This window comes from Nannospalax galili, unplaced genomic scaffold, assembly GCF_000622305.1.
Source record: "Nannospalax galili isolate Female #2095 unplaced genomic scaffold, S.galili_v1.0 scaffold46, whole genome shotgun sequence".
Lineage (NCBI taxonomy): Eukaryota > Metazoa > Chordata > Mammalia > Rodentia > Spalacidae > Nannospalax > Nannospalax galili.
The window spans coordinates 2,674,459-2,690,702 of NW_008355790.1; the positions used below are offsets into that span (position 1 = coordinate 2,674,459).

At 39.1% G+C, this 16,244-nt stretch overlaps 1 protein-coding gene across 3 annotated transcripts in view; it reads left to right on the forward strand.

Annotated features, from left to right (window-relative positions):
• Positions 1-16,244, forward strand: part of Snx25 (sorting nexin 25) — a 161,381-nt gene that overhangs the window by 139,081 nt on the left and 6,056 nt on the right. For 2 of the 3 annotated variants that reach the window (XM_008853585.3, XM_029556373.1), the window contains exons 11-15: positions 3,243-3,374; positions 6,914-7,054; positions 9,813-9,926; positions 11,012-11,176; positions 13,415-13,532. In XM_008853585.3, the coding sequence (XP_008851807.2) occupies positions 3,243-3,374; positions 6,914-7,054; positions 9,813-9,926; positions 11,012-11,176; positions 13,415-13,532 (670 nt within the window). The remainder of the gene's footprint in view (positions 1-3,242; positions 3,375-6,913; positions 7,055-9,812; positions 9,927-11,011; positions 11,177-13,414; positions 13,533-16,244) is intronic. The other variant, XM_029556374.1, reaches the window with a different exon arrangement.

The following is a 16,244-nucleotide window of genomic DNA, read 5'->3' on the forward strand; positions in this document are numbered from 1 at the left end:
ATTTGAACCTGGGTCTTCTGCAAGAACAACCAATGCTCTTAACTGCTGAGCCATCTCTCCAGCCCCCAGCCCACAACTTTTTTTAAATGTAAAAAGTAATCTCACAAATTGCTAATGCTCAACCCAAGTGTTGGTGTATGTTTTGCTTGTTTTTGTGTCTCTTTGGCATCTAACAAGGTTTCTGAAATATAGGTATGACTGACACTTTTTGGTTTACCACATGGGTTTTCTCTGGCATTCCCTGGTGTGTTTGAGGAAAGCTGCTCTGACTAAAACAATTTTAGTAAATCTCATTGGATTTTCCTCTCTGATACGTCTTTAGTATTTCTTTCATGAATATTCAAGTACTTTTATAATAGAAGATTCCTGAAACAAGATTGTAAGGAAACCAAGAATGTTGATAACCTGCAGTCAAAATGTCAATTCACTTATAATCCACTTAGTATTCAGTTAGACTTTCTTTTTGAAAAAGAAAAGGCAGGGGCTAGAAAGATGGCTCAGTGGTTAAGAGCACTGGCTGTTACTGCAGAGGACCTGGGTTCAGTTCCCAGCACCTACATAGTGACTAACAACCATCCATAATGTTAGTTCCAAGGCATCTAACATCCTCTTCTGGCCTCTTTGGTTATTGTGTTCTTGGATACATTTACATATATGTAGACCAAGCACTCGGACACATTACATAAAAATAAATTAAAAATTTAACAAAAAATAATCCTCAATGATACTATGAAAAGTAAACAAGTAACCAGGTTTCTGAGGTCATCATAAGAAATATGTTGTTTTCCCTCACATGGAACCATTGCCTGTTTGTGTAAATGGAATAGAAAAGCCCTGTAGCCTTCCTGGTGACATCTTGGATATAAACAGAATCAGTTGGTGTGGCAGATGATCAGTATCTGCAATGCAGTGTACTCCTTCAAACAGTTGTATATTCATTCTGGATTATCTCAGTATAAGTTAAGATCTGTTTATGGGAAGTAGTATGAAAGAAGAGCTAGAGAATGGTCATTGAATTGCTTTCTGTTTGGGCCATCATTTGGCTCATAGTCTTCAGCCTTTCATAAAAGAATTTCTAATAATTATGGGATAACCATTCCAAGCTACAATTACATGAAGGAATTCTCAAACTCTTTTGAGGATTCAATGATGGGATGGTTTAATTTGAACACTAATCTCTGGTCCCAGTGAAGGCAGTTCATATCACCACCGTCTGTCTTCAGAACTGCTTTCATGACAAATTGAAGCTCAGACACACTGAGCAGTAATTCCACTTCTCCCTCCTTATTTTTTGGCTTTTTGAGACAGGCTCTCCCTGTAGCCCCAGCTGTCCTGGAACTCACTGTGTAAAGCAGGCTGGCCTTGAACTCACAGAGATCCACCTGCCTCTGCCTCCCGAGTACCAGGACTAAAGGCGTGCGTCACCACACCCGGCTATAGTCCTTTCAAACACCGTTTTGCTCTCTGTTTCTATGAATTTAAACCACTCTGTGCCTCATATGAATGAAGTCACACAGTATTTTTCCTGTATGACTACTTTACTTTACATAATATTCACAGTTCTATATTGCAATATGTGTCAGAATTGCATTACTTTATAAGGCTAAACAATATTCCATTGCCACATCTTATGCGTTCATCCTTCAGTAAATACTTGCCTTCCTTTTACCATTGACTATTAAGAATAATACTGCTAGAACATGGGTATACAAATAGCTCTTCAGATATGTACCCCAGAAGCACAGTTTCAGGGCATCTTATAATTCTTTTTTTAAGTGTTTGAGGAACAACCATACTATTTTCCAGTGTTTGCACCATTTTCCAATGCATAAGGGTTCTAGTATCTCTGCCAACCCTTGTTATTCCTCCTTCCCGCTGCTTTTTTGATAGTAGTTACACCAATAGGTGTGAAGTAGACCTCATTGTAGTTCTGAATTGCATTTCCCTACTAATTAGTGGTATTGACCATGTCTTTATATGTTTATAGATCTTTCCCACATCTTCTTTGGAGAAATGTCTATGCAAGTCCTTTGCCCTTTTTAACAATATTTTATTGTTTTTATTTTATGTGCATGAGTGTATTGCCTGCATGTATGTCAGTGCACCTGTGTTGTGTAATGCCTGTGGAGGTCAGAAAAGAGTGTTGGATCCCCTGGATCTGGAGTTGCAGACCATTGTTAATTGCAATATGGGTGCTGGGGACTGAACCTAGGTTTTCATCAAGAGCTGCCACTGTTCTTAACCACTGAGCCATCCCTCCAGACCTTCATTGCCCATTTTTAAATTGGGTAGTTTAGTTTTGTTATTGAATGTTGAGTTCTCTTTATGCTTTAGTTATTAAGCTTTATTAAATATGTGATGTGTAAAATTTTTCTCCCATTTTGTGGTTTGCCTCTTCGCTGTTCTGGTAGCATTCTTGGATATACAAACATTTTTAATTTTTAAAGAAGTGCCATTTTCTCTTATTACCTATGTCTTTGGTGTCATAGCCAAGAAACTGTACCTAAATATCATGAACGTTTCCCCTATGTTTTCTTCTAAGGTTTTATTTTCGTAGTTCTGTATTGTTGTCTTTGATCAGTTTGGACTTAATTGTTGAAAAGTCTATCCTCTCCCTCAGTAAAGGTATCTTCATTGAAAAGCATTTGACCATATGGATGTAATTTTACTTGGGGGCTCTCTACTCTGTTGCATTGGTCTTCACACCTTTCTTTATGCTTGCCTCGCCATTTGGATAACTGTAGTTTTATAATAAGTTTGGAAGTCAGGAAGTGTGAATCCTCCAACTTTGTTCTTGTTTTTAAAACTCTTTGGTTTGGTGGGGGGGGCGGGTTCTTGAGATCCTGTATAAATTTGAAGATGAATGTGTATTTCTGCCATTGAAAATATTACAGTGATTACATTAAATCAGTAGACTTCTGGTTGATGTTGCTACTATTTTAATAATATTAAGTCTTCCAAGTCATGAACTTAGGAAGCCTTTACAAACATTTGTTGTTTTTAATGATTTCTTTTATCAGTATTTTATAGTTTGCATTGTAGAAGTTTCATTTCCTTGGTTAATACCTATGTATTTTATTCTTTCAGATGCTATTTTAAGTGAAATTGTTTCTTAATTTCTCTTTTGGATAATTCTTTCTTAGCATATCAAAGCACAACTGATTCTGTATGCTGCTACTTGGCTGAATTGCATAGCCTTTATAGGTATCTTCCTACCTCCAAGGATGTTTTCTTTGTGGCAGATTGTTTCCAAGCTGAAGGATGAAATACTGGTAATGGAGAAGGAATGCACAGACCTCCAGTTGCACATGGCGAGAACAGATTGGTGGTGCGAGAACCTAGGCATGTGGAAAGCCTTCATCACCAGTGCAGAGGTAGTGGTGCTGCTCTTCTCCCCAGATAAAGTTCTTTAAAAATAAGACCTGTGTCTGGAGAACTAAGACTGAGGGTAGACAACTATCCTCATCTTTTAGCCATGTTTGTCCACCGCCCACCTTCCCTCATATTTTCACTCTTGGATGTCCATGATTGGAGAGTGTCCCAGACTGCATGGTACAGATCTGATCTCATTCCACCTCAGTCACAAAGCTATCCTTATTCATTGAATTATAAGCAGGTTTGGTATGGGAACATTTAATGACCTTGAATTACTGATTCTTTTCTATTGATGACTGAAATAAGATGGAAAGTACTTTTGAAAACTTGGAGATGAATATTTAAAAAACTTAAGTATGTTTTATTGTTCCATTTTGTTGATTTAGCGCTCAGAAGTTCTTTAATAATGAATATTTTCCTCTTGATAGTTAGCCCTTCTTTGAAGGGCATAGAGTAACAATTTGAAGAATATGCTTTATCCCTTTTTTCTTTTACCTATTCATTCTATCAGTGTATGCTAATTAGATAAAATAATGGGTTTCATATGACATTTTAATATGTGTATATAATTTACTCTGATTGTTTCACCTCCATTACCTTTTCTGTTCCCCACTGTCTCCATTTTCATTAGTTTATAAAATAACTTCACTTAGGAGAAAAACTGCTTCTAAGCATTTACTGTATATGGTTACTGCTGACAGCTCCTTCCTTCCTACTCTGTGAGGTAGAAAGCTGGAGATATATGTCATACAAATAGCAAGATTATGAGCATGGTGGCATTAATATTTTGCTTCGTTGTTGTTTCACATGGCTTAAATTTGCTTCTTTCTGTCATCTCGGTTTGATGGTGGGAGAGAGCTTTAAATTCACAATCTTAAGTTAACTTCTTGGTATTATAAACACAAAGCCTCTGTCCTCCACAAGAGCTGCTCTGAAAGTTCAGACATTATGTGAGGGTTTACTAAGTGGCCTTTGGCACTTGTTGGCACTCAGTGCACCTTTTTGTCAGGGAAGGAAGGTAGTAGGGAGCAGTGGCTCAGAGAAGGCTGTGCTCAACCTTGGAATGCCATTTAGAAAATGCCATTGTGGCGGGAATTACATATGGAAGTGTGAAAATGTGACAGGCTCAAGAGGTAGTAGAGGAAGCCTGAGGGAGGAGGCCTCCACAGTTTTTCTTAGAGCTACCTCTGGCATTTTCACAGCATAGTAAAATCATCTTCAAAAGGCAGATCTGGTGGAAAGCAGGGAAGAAACAGGAATATACCCCTTATGTGCCTTCCTTCATAAGGCACTTTGCTCTGGTAATAGCTGTCATTCAGGAGTTTACTGTGGTACTTTGCTTACTGAAAAGATAAGGGGAATAGAAACAGGGATCACAAGGTGGTTCCTCATAAGAGTCTGTATGAGATGCATTTACATCAAGCTAGACTTTCCTAGACTTGTGATCTCAGCTCACCTACTAGATGTGTGGTTGTTGTAGGAAAGATGGCTACTCCATCTATACTTCTACTTACCCATCTATACAGTGGAAGAGTAGTCATCCCTCAGGGTCAGGTGGGTAATCATTAAACCTTTATCTCTGTTTCTCTTTTTAACTCTTCTCTAATTTTTTTTTTTTTTTTTTTTTTAGACAGGGTCTCCCTGTACCTCCATCTGGCCTGAAACCCTCTATAGAGACTAGGCTGACCTGGACCTCATAGAAATTCACCTGCCTCTGCCTCCTGAGTGCTGGTATTAAAAGTGTGTATACCACACCCAGCTTCTAATTTTTTAAATTAATTAAAATATTTTTAAAAAAAAATTTTATGAGTGTTTTGACTGTATGTATGTATGTGCGTCTGTGTGTGCAATGCCCATGGTGGCCAGAAGAGGGTGTAAGATCCCCTGGAACTGGAATGATGGATGTTGGCCACCATGTAGATGCTAGGAACCAAAACCAGATCCTCTGCAAGAGCAGTCAGTGCTCTTAACTGCTGAGCCATCTCTCCATCCCAAACTCTTCTCTAATTTATGATACTAATTCAGGCTCAAAATCAGTCACTATGTTTTTAAAAAATATTCTTAGGTTAAGAATAATAGTGGCCTATTACACTGTTATTGTGTGTGTGTGTGTGTGTGTGTGTGTGTGTGTGTATGTTTGTATAAGTTGGACAGTTAAAAGAAATTATATCTCTTAGTGTAAATTTTAAGAATGGAAGTCATAGGGTTTTGTTTTGTATTTATTTATTTATTTATTTATTTATTTATTTATTTATTTATTTATTTATTTATTTGAGACAGGGCCTCCTTGTAGCCTCAGCTGACCTGGAACTTGCTATATAGACTAGGCTGGCCTCAATCTCACAGAAATCTGCCTGCCTCTGCCTCCTGAGTGCTGGGATTAAGGCATGTGCCATCATGCTCAGCTAAATCAGTTTTTTGAATCCTATAATTAATCTGTAGAGGCCTTCCCTCAGCCACAAGATTAAGCCTGCTTTTTATTTTCTTTTGCCCTGTAACAAATTCCATGGTTTAAAAGCAACCGGTTACCTGCTCACACTTCTATGGGCCAGATACCCAACACAGTAAGACTGTTCTGCTCATTGTATCACAAGGCTAAAGTGTTTGCCCACCAGAGCTCTTGTTTTTATGCTGAGGGGAAAACAAAGCAACAACACACATACACACACACACGCACGCACACACACACACACACACACACACACACACACACACACACACATATTTCAGGCTTATTCAAGTTATTGGCAGAATTCTGAAGGTCCTTGTGAGCCAGGTGTGGTGATGCATGCCTTTAATCCCAACACTCTGGGAGGCAGAGGCAGGTGAATCTCTTTGAGACTGAGACCTGTCTTGTCTTTATAGCAAGTTCCAGGTCAGCTGGGGTTACAAGGAGACCCTGTCTCAAAAAACCAAGCAAAAACAAAAAGCCAAAAAAAGAAACAAACAAAAAATTCATTGTGATTGTAGACTTGAGGTCTGATCTCTCTTTTCTTGTTGGTTTCTTTCTTGGGCTTCCAGTCTTTCTGACTTCCTTGTCTGTTACTTGACAGAAAAACTGCTTTTCAAGGGCTCATATAATTGAGTTAGACCTATTTGGATAAGCCCTCCTATTTTAAGATCTATTGTGCCTTATTATACGATTTAATTGCCAGAATAAAGTCCATTATACTCACAATACCAGGATTTTGTACCATGGCTGGCACACCAGGGAGAGGGAAAGTGTATGTGTGTGTGTGTGTGTGTGTGTGTGTGTGTGTGTGTGTGTGTGTTGAGGGGTGAATTTTAAAAGCTTCCTATTGGGGCTGGAGAGATGCTCAGCGGTAAGAGCAGTGACTGCTCTTGAAGAAGACCCAGGTTCGCTATCCAACGCCCTCTTCTGATCTCTGCAGGCATTGCACGACATGGGTACACCTGCCTACGTGCAGGCAATATACTTATATACATAAAATAAAAATAATAACTAAAATATTTTTAAGTGTCCTATCATACCTGCTTATCATGATTTTACTTCCTGTTTTTATTGCTTTTTTTCAAGGTCACAGAAGAGAATGGCGAGCAAATACCTTGTTACTTTGTCACGGTAAACCTACAAGAAGTTGGAGGGGTTGAAACTAAGAACTGGACCGTCCCAAGAAGGCTCAGTGAGTTTCAGAATTTACACCGGAAACTTAATGAGGTATGAGTACTTATGAACACAGGACTTGTAAACACAAGACTGGAGAATTACCGAGCATGAAGAGATTTGGAGCGCAAATCAATTACATAAGAAGTGGCTTAATCTTCATGTTGATACTAGTGCAGCAACATTTTCAGCCTGACACTTGGAAATTATTCATAGATCAAACCATCTAGTCTAGTCTAAATCCTTCAGTGCAGATGGTTGTCTGATTCCCTATATAAATTGCTATAGAACCCCAAAGCTGAAAGAGACCAGGGATAATCTAGGTTCAGTGGTTTTTGAAACTTTCAGTTATGACCCTTTCGTGCCTCTTCTGAAGTCAGTTGTGAGTTTTAGCAGTGGGAGGGGAATTTAGAATTCCATCACGTGTACTCAAGGAGGCAGCAGCGTGGAGTGGTTGAAAGCACAGCCTCCGGAGCCAGCATGCTCAGCCTGGCATCCTAGCTTTACCATTTACTAGCTGTGTGACCTGGGATTTGTCCTTCAGTCTTTTTGTGTGGTTTTTTTTTTTCCCTCATTAATGAAATGCAAATACTCATAGTTCCTACTTAGCCACCTCACAGGGTAGGGATTAAGGGAATAAATTTATACAAAGCATGTAGAAGAAGGTGTGGTATACAGAAAGCACTTTTATGGTTTTGTTGGTATTAGCAGTAATGTACTATTTTGCTTTTATATAGATATGATACATGATGTAGATGCAGATATACATCTGCATTATGGGTTATGGTATAGCATGTGTTTTCTGTTGTGGTTTATCTTTTTTTGTTGTTTTATTTGTTTTTGAGACAGGGTCTCTCTATGTACCCCTGGCTGATCTGGAATTCTCTATATAGACTAGGCTATCCTTAGAACTATAGAGATCTGCCTGCTTCAGCCTCCTAAACTTTGGAATTAAAGGCTTGTGCTACAACACCTGGCCTTTTTTTTTTTTTTTTTTTTTTTAAGCTAGAGGAAATTTTATTAGTGCTTAAAAGAAAAGCTCTGGAGGAGACAAGCAGCTGTCCAGAGGAGGAGAATCGGGGAGAGAAGGAATAAAGCCATGGTGTTGAGTTAGGCTGGCAGGGAGGCTGCCACGTGGCAGTAGGCAGTGACGTGGTGGGGAGGTGGACTTTAGAATAAGGAAGCCCATAGTGTTAGGGAAAGCATGCTTCGAACAGAAAGAGGAAGCAGAAAAGGAAGAGCCAGCACACTTGGTGAAGCTGCATGGCTGTGTTTGTAAGACATTGCTCTGTTGAAAGCCACTCAATTAGGTCAGTTCTTTATTTGATAGCTGGGGACACCAATCCCAAAGCTTCATTGACTTCCAGGATATATGCATAGTGGCCAAATCAGGATCAGAGTCTAGTTTCTTCTTCTTCCCACTTTGCCTCTAGAGGTAATTCCCACCTTCTACTGAAGGTGATTTCCTTTTCCCCAGCAATGAAGATGTCTTTAATTACTTCTATTTCAGTTTGTGGCCATTTTTCTCTTGCTCGGAATGAACTGATACTAGCAAAGCCTAGTTTACTTCTCAGAGTTCTTTTGTATAAATGAAATATCTGTTTCCTTTACCTTTGTCTTCTAGGATGATTTTTAACCCTTTTAACCACTTCCTTTCCGAATACTTCTTCAACTGCTTCTAAAAGAATGGTGGCCAAGGCTGAATGTCATACATGCTGCAGCATTTCTCAGATCAGTGTGGTCACTCCACGAGTGTGGGAAAGAAAATTTTTATCTCAGCGTAATAATAAATTCTCAGAGTTATTGGATAAAAATGGCACTATGGAAAAATGCATTCTTTTCCATGTGTCAGACATGTAAAACTAAAGTTGAAGTATCAACCCAGGTTGTTAATAAAAACAAAAAAGAAAAAGGAATTTGGGGATAATTTTGAAATAAGATGTACTTGGAAAATAAATTTCTTAGGAAATAATTGTGCTGAGGCATTCTTAGAATCAACCGTTATAAAACCCATGCATGGCCTTTTGACTCACTGTCGTGGCTCTGGACTTATGGCTGACACTTCCCTTTCCCTTGTCACTTCCTATGGTGAGTTTCCTCTTATGAGAACCTTACTTTTGACATCTATGGACAAAGGAAGCAGCCTTTGGGCCCTAGTAATTTTAATCTTCCCTTCCAAATCCCACAGACTAATTTGTTTTTCTAAAAATTCAGAGAGCTGTTGTAAAGGTGATATAACACATTGCTAACATTGTTGGCAAGGTGTCTGATAGAAAGTAGCGCTCCACCCACAAAAGAAATCTATTGTTGTTATTTATTATTAATAGATTTACATTCTACAGTTTGCTATTGAAAAGCAGTTAATAGAGCTACAACCTAAGTTTTCTTTCTTTTCATTTTCTTGTACTGTAATAACTTTACAAAGCTGCTAGAAATGCATCTGCCAGTAAAAAAGCTTCTATGATGGGTCTCTAGCAGTGCATGCTGTGCTATGGAGTTGTTAATGCAAGTCCACACTGTGAGCCAGCTTCTGGGTGTTTGTAGGTCTGAGGATAAGCTTTCCATCCAGTGTACTAGTCCTCCAGTTTCTTTGAGCATAATTACAATGGGCACGTTCTCTTGGGTGTGGTGGTAGACACTAGTAATCCCAGCACTTGTGTGGCAGAAACAGGAAAATCAAAAGTTCAGATTTCTCAGGGTCCAGAGGAATAAGTATAAGTGAAAGCTGTTTGGTTTGTTTTAATTATAATTATAAATCTTAAGATTAGAATGTAGTTTCAAAATATTAACACTTATTTTTCCCCCTTCACAGTGTGTCCCTTCTTTAAAAAAAGTCCAGTTGCCTTCTCTTAGCAAACTGCCTTTCAAATCTGTAGATCACAAGTTTCTGGAAAAATCAAAGAATCAATTAAATAAGTTTTTACAGGTAAGCAAATCGAAAGTTTTAGATGTAAGACAAAGTTAGTCTTTGGGGGGAAGTAAACTGCTAGCATACAAAGAACTTGCAAGTTTGCTTTTTGTTTTCATAAGCCACCCCCAGTTTGTACCCTCCCCAAAGACAACTACTGCTCATCATATTGAACTACTCATCATCTTATTCATCAGTGGGTGGTAATATCCATTTTTTTCACCCCTAAACCCTTTGTCTTATGACAATAGACACAAAACGTTTTTGTCATCGCATTGTTAATCTGTCTTATCACATTTGCTCACATATAAGTGAATTTGACTTACATTCTTCTTTCCTTTCCCCTAGACCAGATAGGTAGGTTTAGAGCTCTGAAATTTGCAGTTTAAGGACCAATCTAAACAGATATATAATTGTATATAAACAGTCACTTGGAAAGTGGTAGATGGAACTATCACCTGGTAGGTAGGGCTACCTTATCTGAATGTAGCCAAAAAGGGTCTTTTGTGGTATCTGTGCATACTTTGCAAAATACAAAGTTTTTCAAAGACAAATGAGTAAAAATTGTCTTTCAAAAGCAGTAGTCCTCAACATCTTCAAGGATGTATGCAAAATAAGAATTTTTATGGCGTTAAGAGTATAAAATGGAATACTGTTGTCTGCACAGTCTCTCTCACAAGATTGGTACACCATCACCTGTTTTCACTTAGGCTCACAGATAAGTCTGTATAGTTTATTTCTGGGGGAAAAGGCAGTTTTTAAAAAAAATACTTTATTTTTATTTTATGTATATTGCCTGCATGTGTGTAAGTGCATCTGTGTTATGCAATGCCTGTGGAGGTCAAAAGAGGGCATTGGATCCCATGGCACTAGAATTATGATTGTTAGCTGCTGTGTCAGTGCTGGGAATCCAACCTGGGTCCTCTACAAGAGCAGCCGGTGCTCTTAACCGCTGAGTCATCTCTCCAGTCCTTGAAAAGGCAGTTTTTAATAAAAGTTCAGAATTATGGTGAAAGTAAATCCATGATATAGTTGGTTCTATCTGATTTGCTCAGCAGCCCAAATAGTTTTACTTAGGAGTAATTAATCCTTTTCTTCCATAGAATCTACTTTCAGATGAAAGACTGTGTCAGAGTGAAGCACTTTATGCCTTTTTGAGCCCTTCTCCTGACTACCTCAAGGTTATTGATGTACAGGGGAAAAAAAACTCCTTTTCATTATCCTCATTTTTGGAAAAACTGCCTCGGGATTTCTTCTCCCATCAGGAGGTGAGCAGCCCAAGGTTGTTTCACTTTGTGGTATGTTTAAACATGGAGCTTTTTGAAGGCTGTTTGAAATGACAGATGTTTGTTGAAAGCATGCTGCTAATGCAAAAGACAAATAACATCCATTTTCAGTTCTCACTTTCACATTTTGAGGTCCTACTTCTCCCCTATCAGTCACCTGGAAGAGTTAGAATACAGAAATAAAAGGATGAATGGCAAGGCAGGTAAGTGAACCATAGACTGGAAGTGCTGTGGAGCCAGTCCCTGGTGATGGAGAGCAGAGTGAAGGCCATTGGAGGAAGAGCTGAGCTGGAACTGAAGGTTGGGAAGGAGAATGAGTCGATGAGATAGTCAACAGGTCATTGGACTAGACTGGCAGGTTTCTGTGGTATTCTAATAGAAGATAAAGCAAAGCTTCATGGCATGGTAAAGGGCTGAAGCATCATTCTCAGGAAATAGTGAACCATGGAATATGCTGAAGCAAGAACCTGGTAGTAATACATATGGGTAAAGGGATCGCTGGAAGAGACTGAATGCATTTTCAGTCTCATATTCTGAACCTTAGGCTTGACTGTGTAGACCACTGAGACCTCGTTTGGCTGTCTAGCAAATTACAGACCATCCCCCACATTTGACTTCTCTTTGATCTGTTGCTAAACAATACTGCCTCTTCATTAGGATTAGTTTACTGAGTTTGTGCAAAGGAACTCACCTTGAAAAAGAATATGCTGTTTTATTGCATTCTGGATGGGGAAGAGAAATCTAAACTACGTAAAGCATGCTCACATCTCTGTTTAGTCTATGTGTGAGCCACCTGTCTCCTAAGCTCCCCTGCCTCCTCTTTTCCTCTGCGTTTGTTTAGACCTAGATAGCTTTTCTCCATTACCGTTTTCTGACTGAATCCCTTTGGATACACAAATGATTCAGTCACTATGAAATTGTTTACCAAAGGTGAGTGTCATGGCTGCTTCTCAGTGCTCGCCTTCCTCAGAAGCATGTTGATATTCTTGAACCCACATGAAGCTGTAAATTTTTAGGGAACTCCTCCTGCTTCTGAGAATTCTGTTCTTAACCCTGCTCACTTGATGTCACCCAAAGTCTTATCATTGGTGCATTGATTGGTCCTACAACCTCATCTTCCACTTCTTTTATTTTTATATATTTTATTTATTTTATGTGTATGCATGTATTGCCTACATGTAGGTAAGTGCACCTGTGTCATGCAGTGCCCACACAGGACAGAAGAGACTGTCAGATCCCCTTTAGCTGGAGTTATGGACAGTTGTTAGCTGCCATATGGGTGCTGGGATTCGAACCCAGGTCTTCTACAAGAACAGTCAGTGTTCTTAACTGCTAAGCCATCTCTCCAGCCCCTCATCTTTCACTTCTATGCAGACATGAGAATGAAGGTCTTCCTTCAGCTGTCCTTCCACTGCCTGATATTCATCCCTGCCTTGTGAAACCTGCCACTCCTATATGCATCAGTTCTCCCAGACCACTGTCAGCCATGAAGTCTGAACCATATTGTGCACATGTGTACTAGCTTGGTGCCTGACATGTTTTGAGTTGAAATATGCTAACATATAGATCAGGAAATGAGACTAGCAGAAGTACATGCATATATTTTTAAAATGAATAAAACCATTCATCTTAAATGGAAAGAAAAACCATTTAAGTTAAAAGTCTTATAAAATGCAAAATATATTTTATAGTTTTTAGAAAACTGTATTACTAATTCCTTGATTATGTAAGCTGCTTTTCTTTTTTAAATGTTTTTATTATTTTTATGTACAGGAGTGTATTGCCTGCATGTGTGTAAGTGTACCCGTGTTGTGCAGTGCCCGCAAAGGTCAGAAAAGGGCATCAGATTCCCTGGAACGGAGTTACAGAAGGTTGTTAGCTACCATGTGGGTGCTAGGAATTGAACTCAGATCCTCTGTAAGAACAGCCAGTGCTCTTAACTGCTGAGCCAGCTCTCCAGCTCCCAACTGATTTTTTTTTCAATTAACTTATTTTAAACTTTGAATATGTCTTTAGAATCAAGGTTTTCCAACGATAGAAGTGTTTTGTCTTCAATGTTGAAAATGGATAGGTTTCTGTATAAAAGTTGAGTACAGTATAAGACTAAAATACGAGCAAATACCTTGGAATTTGCACTTGAAGAGGCAAATAACTGTACCTAATTCTACTGCATTTTCTTGGGTGAATGACCTGTTCCCTGTGATTTTGCTGTACTCCCAGGAAGAGATAGAGGAAGACAGTGACCTATCAGATTATGGTGATGACATGGATGGGAAGAAAGATGCCTTGGCTGAACCATGTTTCATGTTGATTGGAGAGATTTTTGAACTTCGAGGAAGTAAGTCTCTTGCGTATTTAGTAGTATTTTCTGGCTAAGTGGGACTTGTGTAATCTTGCTCTATTCCTCAAATGTATCTGACATGTCTGTGTATCCATGTGTTCAATCATTCAACAAGTATTTTGAAATGCCAACCAGACTGCAGGTGTCATGCTTCCTGCTAAGTGCTGAAAGCACAGCCTTAGGGCATCTCTATATTCCCGAATTTTCAGGACCTGGTTTACTTTCCATTATGTTCCTCTGCATACAAAAAGATTGGCTGCTTTGAGTTTTTTCACATGTGATTCAGCATAGCTTCACTGCCTTATCCAAACTCCCTCTCTCTCTCTCTCACACACACACACACACACACACACACATTGCATAGCAAAGAAGAAGTCTATTGTTAAAGGTGTTTTGATACACCTTTATGTATGTTATGGTTAGGGATGTGGGAAAGCCTCAGCTCTATTTTCAACCTTTCTTCTCCCAGACCTGTGGTTTTCAGTGGGTAGGGTGGTGGTATTTGGTGATATCTGGAGGTGTTTATATTTGCCACAACTTAGGGTTGGGTATTACTGGCATCTGATGGGAAGAGGCTAACGATACTGCTAAACATCCAGCAGTGCACAGGACAGCCCCCGCAAGGGAGAATTAGCCTGTCCACAACAACAGAGCTGAGATTGAGGAATTCTCCCTGACATGCTTTCAAAAATAGCAGAATGGGGGATTGGAGTACCATTTACTCAATGAGTACCTAACCCCCAGAGAAGTACTGTTGTAAAAGATTAACAAGCCTACATGGCTTAGTCTTGAGTCCTGCCCAGAACATAGCATACTTTGCTCATCCCTTTGTAGCTCCTCAACACAAGAACTCAGGAAACCTGTCTGTTTGGTTATATTGGAGCCTCTGTTCTGGCTAGGGATATGGCGGTGCTTCCAAGTTCACACAACCATCTAAGAGAGAAGACACAGAAAATAACAAGGGCTTGTGAGGCACATGAGTGCCACTAGCTAGTAAAATGTTTCAAGAATATCCTGGGCTCTGTCCATGCGGATTAGCATGTTTTTCCCTTGGATCAAAGGTGGCAGGTCTGGGTGGTCTATGTGGGAACTGAGACTGCATCCTTGCTCATCTCTATATCCCTCGTGTCATTTGGCCGTATTACCAGGTAAAAATTACTGACAGATAAAAAATGCCATTATAAACTTGAACATGTCTTATGCATTGTTTAATCTTCAGTATCTGACCCATAGCAGGTGATCAATAAAATGCACTGATGAATAAATCGGCCAGATGTTAAATGCCATACTTATCTTTGATCACTGGACGTTTTTCTCTTCTGAGCCAAAGCTAAGAAAGTATATAATCTCAGCTATCATCAAATTCTATGCTAAAAGCAGATATTTATATATAAGATTTACATAAATAAACTTTAGAAATGGAGGCTAGTTAAACTAAGAATAGCCTTATGATAGAATATCATCCAAAGATTAAATGTTTTCAGATGAAAACTCTGTAGCCTTGCCCTATTTTAGGTCCTTTTAAAATAGTCATTGATATTTAACTCGATTCAGTACAGGGCAAAAAACAATATTCCACTCAAAAGCTTCCTCAATGAAATATGACCCATGAAACCATGAGTCCTCCTGTTTCCCAGAGCTGGAAGAAACGAAGGTGTACTGTTCTGTTAACATCAGTGTGTGCTTTTCCATAAACTCCTAAGAAATCAAGAACACTGTAGACATGTCAGAGCCAGTCACAGCTGTAGTGGGGCTCTAAATGCTGGCATTGCAGCCTGCTCATCCTCCATCAAATGCCTGCTCAGAAGCTGTTTGGTTTTGCTAGTGACATTTCCAAAAGAAATAAATAGAACAGCCTTTATAGTGAGATGCGATGTAATTGCCATCAGCAAAATCCTCAAGCTGCTGCAGCTGCCTCTATGCTTTGAACAGACAAGATTTTGAAAAGAGTCATGGGGCCATTTTGGCAGGGTGCGGGCTTGGGAACTAGGGAAGGATAGGAAAAAGTATAGTAAGGGAATATCAGCAACAGGAGAGAATTTGTCGCAAATGCTATGGTTCCTGTTCTTGTTAGGTATACAGATGGACCTAATAATACAGCATTTAAAAAAAATGCCAGGCATTCTTCCTAGAGTTACATTTTTCCTCAGATCCTCTGACTGTGTACTTCTTTCCTGCCCTAGAAAGACCAAGCAGAGTTATCATCATGAACAGAAATGCTCATACCAACCTAAATGTCAGCCTAAAATAAACATGCTGACATACATAGCAGCATTCCAGAAAATTCCATCAAGAAGTTCCAGACATTTCTGAGGCAGGGTTAAGAATCCAAGGCTTTGTTTTTATTTAGAGGATTAATACTATTTTAACTATACACTGAGATTCATTAAAAAATTGGGAATGCCTTTAGACTCTTTTTAGTTTAGAACCAAGTCCGTGTCTGTTGGTTGCTTTTATGTGGTTGCCTTAGGAAAAGGTTTTTGTGAATTTACACCTGACCAATGTCAAAGTTGTGGTGAGTAGAACCCTTCATATACAGAAAGTACCTTACAGGAAGGGGGTTGGTACAAGCCTACTTTAATCTCATCCTTTTCCAGATGAGGAACCTGAGGTTAGGACAAGATGAAGTGTGCATGGCTGCTTTAGGAAGTGGTGTAGGAGATTAATATTCACATAACATTTAGGATCCTGGCTCTTCAGTTCTCCCTT